At 46.1% G+C, this 13,407-nt stretch overlaps 1 protein-coding gene across 1 annotated transcript in view; it reads right to left on the reverse strand.

The window, feature by feature from the left end:
• The window catches only part of ITPR2 (inositol 1,4,5-trisphosphate receptor type 2), a 346,451-nt gene that overhangs the window by 288,071 nt on the left and 44,973 nt on the right, over window positions 1–13,407 (reverse strand). The window contains exon 2 of the mRNA XM_026652241.2: window positions 4,513–4,583. Within this exon, the coding sequence (XP_026508026.1) occupies window positions 4,513–4,583 (71 nt within the window). The remainder of the gene's footprint in view (window positions 1–4,512; window positions 4,584–13,407) is intronic.

Here is a 13,407-nt window from a genome sequence, read left to right on the forward strand (position 1 = left end):
CTCCCCCCCCCCCACCCAGCTCACTTCTGCTCCACTGCCGCCTGCTCCCCTGAGTGTGCCGCCGCTCCGCTTCTCTCCCCTCCCTCCCAGGCTTGCCACGCAAATCAGCTGTTTTGCGGCAAGCCTGGGAGGGAGGGGGAAGCGGAGCGGCGGCAGCGCACTCAGGGGAGCAGGCAGAGCGGAGGTGAGCTGCAGAGGTGCGGGGGCGTGGGGAGGGCCGCAGGAAGTAACCCGGGGGGGGGGAGCAGAGGAACCACTCCCCCCCACAGCTCACCTCCGCCTCCTCCCCCGAGCGCGCCGCCGCTCCGCTTCTCCCCCCTGGAGGGTGGGGTAGGAGGGGAAATGCAGCATGCCCGGGGGAGCAGGAGGTGCTAGGGATTTGGGGAAGGGGTTGGAATGGGGCGGGTAAGGGGGCGGAGGAAAAATTTTTTGCTTGGGTTGGCAAAAAACTTGGAGCCGGCCCTGAACTGAGGAGGAGGGTAATGGAGGAAACAATAGGGAGATTGAGGGACAAAATGGAAATAGCAAGGAGAAGAGGGCGAAGGGGAGAATGGTGGAGGGAGAGATAAAGGAATGAGTAGGATGGAGGGAGAAAGGAAAGGGGGCAGGGCTGGATGGAGAAAGAAAATCAGGGTAAACAGAAGGGATTCTAACGGAAGGAAGAGAGCGAACTGAAGGAAAAACATTGTGAGAAAAAGAATTGAAACAAACTGAATATATCAAAATAGGGGTGGAAAAAGTCAGAAAAGAAACTGATTTACTCATAAATGTTGCACTTATTTTAAATGCCTCATGGGGAGAGGGGTACAAACCAACAGAAAAGTCAAGTCAATTGAAGTATTTATGCATGCAAGCACTTTGGAGGACAGGATTAGGATTCAAAACAACCTTTACAAATTAGAGAATTGGTCTGAAATCAGCAAGATGAAATGCAATAAAGACAAGTGCAAATTACTACACATGGGAAGGAAATATCAAATGCACAAATACAAAAATGGGGAAAAGTTGGCTCAGTGGTAGTACTGCTGAAAAGGATTTGGGGGTTGTAGTGGATCACAAATTGAATGAGAGTCAACAATGTGATGTAGTTGCAAAAAAGGCTAATACGTTTTGGGCAGTATTAATAGGAGTGTCACAAGTGAGACATGAGAGGTAACTGTCCCATTCTACTTGGCACTGGTGAGTTCTCAGTTGGAGTACTGTGTCCAATTTTGAGCACCACACTTTACGAAACATGTGAATAAACTGGAGAGAGTGTCCAGGGGAGGGATAGCTCAGTGGTTTGAGCATTGGCTTGCTAAACCCAGGGTTGTGAGTTCAATACTTGAGGGGGCCACTTAGGGATCTGGGACAAAATCAGTACTTGGTCCTGCTAGTGAAGGCAGGGGGCTGGACTCGATGACCTTTCAAGGTCCTTTCCAGTTCTAGGAGATGGGATATCTCCATTTAAAAAAAAGACAAGGTTTAGAAAACCTAAACTACGAGGAAAGGGTAAAAAAAAAAAAAACTGGGCATGCTTAGTCTTGAGACACGAAGCCTGAGGGAGGACCTTCAAATACATTAAGGGGCTGTTTATAAAGAGGACAGTGATCAATTGTTCTCCATGACCAGAAGGTAGGACAAGAAGGCTTAATCTGCAGCAAGGGAGATTTAGGCTAGATATTAGGAAAAATTCTCTAATTACAAAGGTAGTTAAGCTCTGGAATAGGCTTCCAAGGGAAGCTGTGGAATCCCCATCACTGGAGATTTTTAAGAACAGGTTGGACAAACACCTGTCAGGGATGATCTAGGTTTATTTGGTCCTGCCTCAGCGCAGGGGCTGGCCTTGATGATTTCAAGTCCCCTTCCAGCCCTATATTTCTACGCTTCTTCGATACCAGTGAAGGGCCTTGTGTGCCTCAGTGCTGCCAAATTTGTGCTGTAAGTGTTTTTAATTGTGGTCTATTGCATATTGTAGTCTATTGGAGGCTAAAACTATTTCCCAATGGAGATAACTACATGTTAAATTAATTAAAGTATGTTTGAGGTTGCAGTTTAAGGAAGCTTGCACGTCTGCTGCCCACATTGTACCTGTTCTGTGGACAGAGGGCTTTTGGCTGGCAGTCCAGCACCTTTCATAACCACTAGAAGGCTAATCCTTTAAGGTGCTGAGCACCTCCATTAAGGTGTTGAGAGCCCTCAATACCCTTTCACTTCAATAGGAAATAAGAGCCCACAGCACCTTACATAATCGGGCTTAATTCAACCACAAGATACAAAAAGCTCTTTTGAATAGACAACAGACTACAGGAAACACCCGAGGGACCAAATTCTGCTCTCATGCATGCTGGTGCAAGCCTAGCGTAACTCCACTGACATCAGTGCAGTTACTCCAGATTTACACGACTGTGACTGAAAGCAGAATTTGGCACATGGTATCTTTAAATAGCCCCAAAAGGAAAGGCAACCACAGCTTTGTTTAACTGAACAATACTCAATCCCAGGTGATCTGAAACAGAAACATAATGCAGCCACCACTCACCCTAAAAGAGAAAGTATACACACATACAACAATGAAACTGTATACTATTTTGGGACATGCTTTCAACTCAGGCCTGCAGCTGTACTCAATTTTGAACTGTGCGAACGCTATAGGAGAGGTACTGTATGGCAGGTAGAAAAACAAAACAAAACAAAAAACAGTTATTTGCAAACTGAGCAAAACTGAGAAGGCATCACTGAAAAACACTGATCATGGTCCCCCAGGATACCTTTTTCAGAGCCAGCTCTCAGAGAGTAAGAGCAATATTAGAAACTCTTTCACGGTTTCTTGGCTCCTAAGAATCCATCCCTATTTCAGCCACCAGTGATAACAGTATAGCCAGTGCAGGTAGCAATACCTATAGTTAAAGTTGCCCGACACGTCATGTTATTAGACCCTATTGTCAGTTGCTTATAACTTTGCCAAACTTTAACCATTCAGGCTTAAGTTTTCATGCCACGTGTCTGCCTAAGGTTGATTTAGTTATTTTAAGTTTCAGTTAAAATGGTTCAGCCATTTCTGAGAACGAGATTAGAGAAAACACATTGTTGCACATGCTCAGCAGAGATTTAAGAGCTTGGTGGCTAAATTCTGTCTTCACTGAGCATACTCAAGCCTCTCGCAGCTCCTTGTGCTGACCAGGCTCCACATGCACCATCCCTGCAGATCGACTGAGCATGCTCCATTCTAGGGATGCACGGGCTGACTCTGCAACTGTTGCTGCAGTACCAGGTACTGGAACTGAGAACAGGAGATTCTCTCCTGTGCTTTCAATGCTTGCCCCGTGCTGGGCCCAGGCAGCCAGGAAAAAGGGGATGGGGATAGAAGCTGGTGGGAGAGATTGGAGAGAAGGAAGAGGAGGGGCAGGGGAAGGTGGCAGGAGCCTGGGTTGTGTGATTAGGAGGCAAGTAGGACAGAGCAGGGTGACTAGATGTTCTGATATTATCAGAACCATCCCAATTACTGGGACCATCCTGATATTAGGGGCTTTTTCTTATATAGGCAACCTATTAGCCATCCTGATTTTTCACACTTGCTATCTGGTCACCCTAAGACAGAGACAGGCTGTAGGTGGGGGGTGCAGGGGCATAAGGGTGTATAAACTCCAGGTAGCACTCCCCTCTTTTAACAGCACCTACTACTTACTTCAAAGGATTCTGTATCAGGAAACTTTGGGTTTACTTTGGTGCAGTTACATCGATGGCTGAAATCGAGGATAATTTCAAGTGTGGACAAGGCATTAAAAGGTTTTATTTCCCTCCCACCACATCCACACAGAACATAGAGCTGCATTTAAAGTATTCATTTTTAAATAATTTTTTTTTTAAAAGGAACAGAAATTGCATTTGGCCAATGCATCCTTCCCCCACCCCCCAACACATTATAATAGCAAGAAAAACGAAAAAAAAAAAAAAAAACCCTCCCAAAAATATTAGTTTAATCCATACGTGTATGTTCAGAGAAGTGGAGAAAAGTAAGAAAGGTTATAGGTAGAGCTGGACAAAAAACAGAGGGAAATGTTTTTTAAAAAGAAAATTGTTGTCTGTTATTTAAAAAAAAAAAAAAAAAAAGAGAGAGCGCAAGAAATCAGCCATTTCTGGTAGTTGTGAACATCTTGTACTTGCTTCCTATTTACAACAGGAGTCTTAATGGCACTTCAGAAGCATAAAGGGGTCTTAAAGTGACTGTAAATGTTAGACTGCCAGAGTAGTGTAAATGGGCCTTAGTTTAAATGAAAATTAACCCCTCTCCCAATATTTTCCCAACTGTTCTTAATGTTCTTTACCTTCTTATATTGTACATTAATTTTTCATTTATATTGCAACTTCAAGAGTCAGTGGCCCAGTCCTACAGCACTGGCAAATTTGGAGACTTCCATTGTGATGTAATGCAAATCTTTGCCCAAGAGAGTAGAATGTGGATCCGTTCCATAAACTACAAATCCAGCTGTAGCCCCATGTGTGAAATTAAAACTACTCTCATTCACTTACCTCTGAACTTCTTAGGAGGGTTGGCAAGGTCACCTGCCTCTGGCTGAACCACACATCTGTCATCCACTAACCTAGAAAAACAAACATGTTTAATATTATTTTCACCGTTGTCATATGTATGTTTGTGTAGACATATCCATAACACTTAAGGGTATCAGGGTTCTCACATTTCCATTTTGAGTCAATAACATGAAGAAAAAAAAAAAGCATAACTTGTATTATGTCAGCACAATGAAAGAACAAATATCTCTGCTCTCCTCTTGCATAAGAGGATTTCTTCTATAGCACTAATTCAAAGCAGCTATTTCAGATCCCACTTCTTTTAAATCTGGTTAAAGTCCCTTTCATTGCAATGTGCATGTTGATATTATGTGCAAAATTCTTAGCTTTCATTTTCAGTGGTACATTAACCCTGAATAATAAACAAACAGTCTGTCTCTGGGCAGCTCTCAGATTCTCATAGCCAAGCTCCCAAGGCCTGATCCAAAGCCCACTGAAGTCAATAGAAAGATTCCCACTGACTTCAATGGGCTTTGGATTAGGCCTTGTAGAGGAAGGCTGAGGTATCTATTTTTGCAGCATGAAGAAAAGGATTTAAAGCACTACATTTAAAGTACAAATTGCTAACTTTGGCCTCAGTTCTGCAAGCAACTCCATGCAATCTCTACATCCACACAGGGCCCCTTTAAATTCATCAACTGCAATGGGGCTCCTTGCTGATGCAGGAGTTCATTCAGGAGGTTGTTTACATGACTGGGACATATGTTCTTTGGTGACTTGTTGCTGCCCAATACTTCTTCCAAATGTTCCCGGGGGAAGCGATGATGAAACTTTCTTCCAATAAACTCACAGGATAGTGAAATGTTGGACAGGTTGTGGACAGCCCTTTACAAATACAAAAGTAACACTTCACACATTCTGTATGATCTGCAGGCCGCACCGATTTGAATGCCAAATGACAACATACACTCGGGCAGATCTGATAGTCCAACCACTAGAAGCAACAGGAGGGAACACACATAGTCTACAATCACAATGAGAGCATCTGAAGGGAGGCGTCATACAAAAGATATTACATTATTTTACTCCTGGGGGAATTCTGCGCCACTGCACATGCGCAGAATTCATGTCCCCTACAGATTTATTTGCTTCCCTGCAGAAAAATGACTTTCTGAGGGGGAAGCAAAGGGAAGCCACAAAAGCAGTCATGTGACCCTCCCCAGCAGTATGTTTCGAGTGCCCAGGACAGCCAGCAGAGAGGTAAGTCACTGTGGGGTAGGGGGCGGGACTGGGGAAGACCTGGCTGGTGGCTCTTACCGTGCGCTAGGCTCAGCTGCTAGTCCCGGCTGGGCAGGGGAGGATGGGACTTCCTGGCATCCGGGGCCAGGTCAGACCCACACCCAGATTTCTCCCCAGGCTGCAGGAGGCTTTGCAAACTCCCCCACCTGTTCCTGCGCCCATCACGCCTCAGCTGCATGGAGAGGGATCCCTGTATGGGGAGCTGCTCCCCCATCCACCCAATCCTCACACCAAGCCTCACCCACCAAGCCTTATCCAGAGCATACCCCCCTCCGACAAGCCCCACTCCCCCTGCACCTGGACTACCCAGACAAGCCACCCGCACCCGGATCCCAACCCTACTGAGCCCCAACCAGCTGCACATGGATCCTGATCCCACTGAGTCCCACTCCCCCAGCATCTGGACCGCCCACTGAACCCCTCACACCCAAACCACCCTGCTGAGCCCCAACCACTTTCATCAGGACCCCCTTCAGAGGTCTATTACCGTTGCACCGAGAACACCCCAAAAGCCTCTGTACATCCAGATCCCCCTGCACCCAGACCCCCACCAAACTGTCCACACCCAGATTGCCCCAGACAGAACCCTCTCAACCCATACCTGGATCCCCACGCACTAAGCCCCTCCATATTTGGACCCTACCGGGCTGAGCCTGCCTGTCCACACCTGGTGCACCTGGCATGGAGAAGCAGGGCCCTGGGGTGTTTCAGGGGCAGGCCAGGTCTTTGTGCTGTGTCAGGGTTGGGTGCAGCCTCACTGCTGAATCTGTGTCCTGGGAGGGAGCTGCAGAATGATCTCCCACCTCTGTGCAGCCAGTGGCCTGTGCTCCCCAATGCCATGCTGGAGCCTCCACATGTATTTGACAAATACAATTTGAAGAACTTTGCAGAATTTTAAAATATTGTGCACAGAATTTTTGGCGCAGAATGCCCTCAGGAGTAATGATTTGTCCAAAATTAAGCGGATGTGAATGGTATCTATTAACTACCCAAATATATTGCCTTATATATTATGGTGGGATAGAACCCAGATCTGTGAAGAGAAATTGAATGATTCTGACACAGAAGAGGCAAAATGGCTTTTATCTTTATTAGCCAGGAGGCTTTTTTTTTAAAAATATGAATGACTTGAAAATTTGAAGTTTTAACTTTATATTTTACAAAATAAACTTTGTCTTTTAAAAGCTATAATAATTCCGTGCAGTTCTGTAGCGAGTGGGACAAATGGTTAAGTTAGGCCGCTGGTGTGCTGAGACCACAGCCTATCATGCTGACCAATATTTTCTCGGGTATATTCTTTTCTTGCACTCCTCCATTTGTATCCATCTGTTGTCTCTTGCCTTATACTTAGATTGTAAGCTCCTTGGGGCAGAGACTGTCTTTTGTTCGGTTTGTACAGCACCTACCACAACAGGGCTTTGATCCAGGACTGGGGCTCCTAGGCTCTACAATAATACAAATAATTAATAAACTGAGGATCTCAAAGCACTTTATAAAGATCAGTGAACTGGAAGTCACAGCACCCCTATGAGGTAGCCAATTATTATCTTCCCTGTATCGATTAACCAGATCTCATGTGAGTTGCCCAATGCTACACAAACAAGCTAGTGGCAGTACCAGAATTAGAACACGGAGATCCTGACTCTCAACTGACTTCTCTGACCATTAGACACTATTCCCTCTGAAAGTAGTACTCATAATAGCCAATTTCTACAAGCACAAATTAACTATAACTATTACATACATTATATATGCCACCTGTTCTGCACATAGGAAGCATAGACATTATTTTGACTCATCTCCTAGACTGATTGATAGTGATACATAAATTGGTGCCACCAAGACAACGTAGTCTTAAATGCATAGAACCTATTATTGAACCTGATCTAATAGTGCTTTGGCAATTTGAATTAAAGGACTGCAGGATCAGGCTGATTACACTGTTAAGATTTCCTGATGTTTTTGTTTTAATACTTTAGTTTTTTAAAATTTCCATTTTTCCCCTTTAATTGGAACGGTGTGAAATATAGGTCTGAATCTTTGGTCACAGACAACAAGAACACATTTTCATATGCTAATGTGAGTTCATATGTTTACTCAAAAAACAAAGTGGTTGTCGTGACATTTTACAAGTGAAATAAACAAGAGAGTTTAAAATGACTATAAGCCCGTTTAACAGAAAAACCATTAACCTTAGTACTATTCTTTATAAACAAATTCAATTTGCCTTCAGGAAGTCTAGTGTAAATAATCTGCCCCATTTAAAACAATTACACAGGAAAATCATATTTAAGTAAACTCTGCTACCCTATCAGTAGTTGATAGCAGTTCTAGGAGCTTTTCTGGGAGAAGGCATCAGACAAAGCAATATCTGTAGGCTTGGCAGAATTCATTTTTTATTTCTTTCTAATTCAGATGAATAATATCTACTTTTATCTTTAAGGTTTTTTATTTTTATTGGGTTTTATTTTTAAGAGTTTTAAAGATTTTAAAAACGTTGTATTTTTAGAGTTATTGGAAATTAAGGTGGGGAAGGGGTAGAGGTTAGCGTCAGAGCGGCATTGACAGTGGGGACACAGGGGGCTCCCTGCAAGGCCGAAGGGCCCAAGACTCCAAGGCACAAGATGTGGAGATGCTGCAATCCTAGCCCAGAGCAAAGACCCCCCACCAAGGACAAAGATGGACCCCCCCCCCCCCCACAGCCCTGGAGGTTCCTGCCCCAGGGATGGCTCCCATACGTCTGGCTGGTGAGTGAGTGAGCCTTCCCCACACCTTGCGCCTCCAGAGATCAGGTGTCCCCGGCCCTGCAGCAGGGCGCCCTAGGCAGCTGTGCTGTCACAGGAGTGAGCAAGCGGGGCTGTGACAGGCTCTCTGTGCGGCAGGGCTGGTGACACCTGATTCTTCCAGGCACAGGCCAGTGGCAGGGAGAGGCTGCACTCACACCATCTGTTACCCATGAGTATTTTTTTTCGTCAGTATCAGTGTATCAGCTGAAAACAACGTTTGCCAACACCTATCGATTCAAACCTGATCCTGACAAGCCTAAATATCTGGTTCATTCAAATGAAGAGCCTGATTCTGTTCCCACTCAAGTCGATGGGAGCTGTGCCACTGGCCACAATGGGAGCAGGAGCAACCTCTCAATATGCACATGCATTTTCCACCTCCAGGCTGCTGGCGTGCCGAGATCACAGCCTATCACACAGACCAATATTGTCTCATTGCTTCCTTGTACTCTCCTGTCCATCTCCACCTGCTGTCTCTTCTCTTACCCTTACATTATAAGCTCTTCAGGGCAGACTGTCTTTTGTTCTGCGTTTGTACCACCTCTAGCACAATGGGGTCCTGGTCACTGACGATGGGTCCTAAGTACTATAGCAATACAAACAATACAACAACAAGCAGCTCATATGGAACAAGAGAGCAGGTCGCTCAGATTTATCTTTGCTCCCAAAACCAAAAGTAAAAAACAACTACGAGTAATAACTATGGAAATCAGCAGCTAATGTTCAATAAGCGATTTGACAGTAGAGCCCAAACTACACTTAAAAGTTTTGCTAGAATAGCTGTGCTGGTTAGGAGTATGGGGGGAGGGGGAGGGGGAGAGGAGGTGGGGGGAAAAAAAAAAAAAAAATCACACTGCAAACCAATAAGTGCAGATGCCTGAGGGAGTAAAGTCCGGCTCCCAGTTCCCAGAAGCATCCAATACAGAGCTAAGGGTATGTCAGACTCACGTTAGCGGGGCTGGAGCTAGCAGGCTAAAAATAGCAGTGTGGATGTGTCAGCACTAGCGGAGGCTCAGGCTAGCCAGCCGAGCTCAAGCCCACCTTTCCCCTTCCCCCTGGATCTGAGCTTGGCTGACTAGCCCGAGTCTCCACCAGCCACACTGCTACTTTTAGTGTGCTAGCTCCAGCCCTGCTAGCATGAGTCTGTTTACCCGGGCTCGGAGGCTCGTTCCCAGCTACAGTGCAGGAAGCCCCCAGGACTTTAGGGGCAGAATTTAAGGCCTCCTCTGCTGCAAAATATCTTCTACTCTAGTACGAGACCATCACTAGATTCCTCTGCTCACAGAGGGATAAAAGGGGACAGGATCTTTATGTTTTATTCTATAAACATTGTACTATCTCTGCCCTTTGAAATGACTTGTAGGAGCCAATGTCCAAATCCATCTATGAATCAAATTTTGTGGGATTAAGTGAATTCAGAATAGAAGATCAGAAACATTAGAGTACAGTAGAACCTCAGAGTTACAAACATCAGAGTTACGAACTGACTGGTCAACCACACACCTCATTTGGAACTGGAAGTATGCAATCAGGTAGGAGCAGAGACAAAAAAAAAAAAATACAGTACAGTACTGTGTTAAATGTAAACTACTAAAAAAAGAAGGAAGATTTAAAAAAATTGACAAGGTAAGGAAACTTTTTCTGTTCTTGTCTCATTTAAATTAAGATGGTTAAAAGCAGCATATTTCTTGTGCATAGTAAAGTTTCAAGGCTGTATAAACTCACTGTTCAGTTGTAAACTTTTGAAAGAACGACCGTAATGTTTTGTTCAAAATAACAAACAACCTCCATTCCAAGGTGTTTGTAACTCTGTGGTTCTACTGTTTTTGCAAAAATGTTTAAAGAAGCTATTTCTAAATATTTTAGTGTCAAAACTAATCCAACATTTTCTCCATGGTTTTCAGAACTAGCACCATAAGTAGGGGATTTGGGGTATGATTTTCAAGGATGCTCGTCTAATAAGACCTCAACTGCAGCATTAACTATAGAGAGACTGTTACCTTCTCCATTACAGAGCCACATCATTAAAAGCAAAGTAATACGCAGCTATGGGCTAGATCCTGCAGGGTGCTGACTACTTCCTTCCAGATGCCGAGCACCCTCAACAGCCATTTGTTGATAGGAATGGAGGGCACTTAGCACTTCTCAAGATCAAGGCGTTGAAACATAATAGAAAGTAAACTTTAATTAATATTAGTCACTTTCTTTTGTATGTTCTGTGAAGGCATAAAGATAAATACCATAAGGTTGTATTACAGTAATTAGCAACCACAATCGTCCCTAATGTAAATGGATTTGCACCAAGGATTAATTAGCCCTCAAGCGACATACAAGATTTCTCAATTACACATGCAATACTCTTGGTTAGTTTGATACTGTACTGCATATGACAGGCAGGCAGCTCTCTCTCCATTCAAACATAATTCAAACTATTTTTAATATAATGATTTCTCAAATGGAAATCTTTTAGATCTTCCAGTCTAGGAAGCCCATTCCTCGGGAATGAAGATTCTTGGGCACTAGCTATGCTAGACATTGATGTAAGTGCCCCAACCTCCCCAAATCGGGAAAGGAGAGGATGGATGGCCCAGTGATGAAAGTGCTAGCCTGAGACCTAGGTTCAAGTTCTGCTCTACCACAGACTTCCTGCGTGATCTTGGGCAAGCCATTTAGTCTCTTCCCCAGATACAAAGTAACTATAGTTATATTAATACTTTTCTCCCACTTTGTGTCTGTCTTGGCTATTTACATTGTAAGCTCTTCAGGGGCTCAGGGCCCCATTTGTACAATGGGGATAGTAGTATTTCCCTACCTTGCAGAGGTGTTGAGAGGATAAATACATTAAAGATGTTTAGGTGCAAAGATGGTATGGTAATGGGGGGCTACGTAAGAGTACCTAAAATGGATGGTACAGCATCCATGAAAGGAGATGGAGGGATTACAGAATAAATCTTTAGATGCTTGGAAGAATAAGGGGAAAATACCTGGAGAGAAAGAGCCATGTTCACCGTTCTAATTCTGGTCCATGCCTCCTAGTTCTTAACAAAAGAGCCATTCTCTGGTGATCCATCAGAGAAAAACAAAGGGCTCGACTCACCATTGTCTCACACCTTGTGCAGACATTCAAACCCATGCAAAGTACGTGTAAAACGTTAGCAAATGAGAATAGTTGTGGTTTACACCCACTTTATACTGGTCAACATGCACAGGGCGTAGGCAATGGGGATTCAGACCCTAACTCCTTTAAAATAGATGGGAGTGTGATGGGACTCTTGTTAAGAGTGGAGTAAAGGGGGTGAATAGGAACAGGGACTCCACAGGAACCAACCCTACATTTCCTCTCTCACAACAACGGAGCTTCCTACATCTCGCAGCTGCCTATGGGTGGGGAGGTGGGCTTTCGCCATGAGCCTGGATTGGTATTCTGAGAGTGCAAGAAATAAATTTGCATAACTGATTTCTATCCCAAACCTCAGTGACCTTGATTATCTGGACTGCTTAGAGGCCCCACCCCAATCAGGGCCTCTCACGTGCTATACAGACACATAGAAAGAAAAAGTCCCTTTTGTCACGATAGGCTTAGGGTCTAATCCAGAGGGGGGCAAACTACAGCACGCGGGCCACATCCGGCCTGCAGGACCCTTCCCTCTGACCCCCGAGCTCCTGTCAGGGAGCGGGGTCAGGACAGGCTTGCTGAGGAGCCAGCCCAACCCCCCAGCAGTGCAGTGAGCGGGACAGAGGCTAGCCGCGGGACAGAGGCTAGCCGCGGGACAGAGGCTAGCCGCGGGACAGAGGCTAGCCCTGGCCCCTCCCCTTTTGCTCCCCTCCCTCCCTGCCTCCCTCACAGTCACAGTTCCCCCAGCGCCTGGGCAGTGTGGCTGCAGCTCCGGCCGGGCGGCACAGCTATAGCGCCGCCAGACCTGGTGCTCCAGGGCGGCACAGTCAGGGGGTGGGGAGCAGGGGGAAGGGGGAGAGGTGAGGAGCAGGGTGGGTTACAGGGGGCGGTCAAGGGGCCTGGGCCCTGCTGCCAGGGACAGGGACAGAGCAAGCAAGGGCCCCTCCTCCACTCCCAGCATGCTTAGCCCCGTCCCCAGCAGCCAAGCCCAGACAGGGAGCGAGCCCTGCCTGACTGCCAGGGAGAGCAACCAAACGAGCAGGGGAAACGCACAGGGAAAGGACTGAGCCCCCCTTTCCCCCACCCCACAGGTAACGTGGGGCGGGGAGAGCAGGGAGAGTTGGATGGGGGCAGGGGGGCCCCAGGGGGGCAGTCAGGGGGTGGGGAACAGGGGAGATTGGATGGGGCGGGGGTTCCGGGTGTCCCGGGGGGATGGTCAGGGGGCAGAGAGTAGGGGTGTTTGGATAGGATGCGGGAGTCCCGGGGGGGGGGGAGAGGGGGGGAGTCAAGGGTGGGGAGCAGCGGGGGTTGGATGAGGGTCAGGATTCTGGGGGGCTGGATAGGGAGCAGGAGCCAGGCCATGCCTCGCTGTTGGGGGAGGCATAACCTCCCCCAGCATTCCCTACCCGGCCCTCCATACAATTTCTGTACCTGATGTGGCCCTAGGGCCAAAAAGTTTGCCCACCCCGGTCTAAACAGACCGGAGAGATACAGAGTAGGAAAAAGGAAGTGTTATCACTCTCATTTTACAGATGGGACATTGAGGCATGAAAAGGTTAAGTGACCTGCTCAAGATGACACAGAAGTCTGTAGCAGAGCTGGGAAATGAACCTCCATCCGCTGAATCTCAGTCCAGCGCTTTAACCATGGACCACTTTCTCTCTTGCAAAACATCTTACAACAGCACACAAAACC

The sequence above is a fragment of the Terrapene carolina genome, unplaced genomic scaffold (genome assembly GCF_002925995.2).
Source record: "Terrapene carolina triunguis isolate 2854851 unplaced genomic scaffold, T_m_triunguis-2.0 Scaffold112, whole genome shotgun sequence".
Taxonomy (NCBI): Eukaryota; Metazoa; Chordata; order Testudines; family Emydidae; genus Terrapene; species Terrapene triunguis.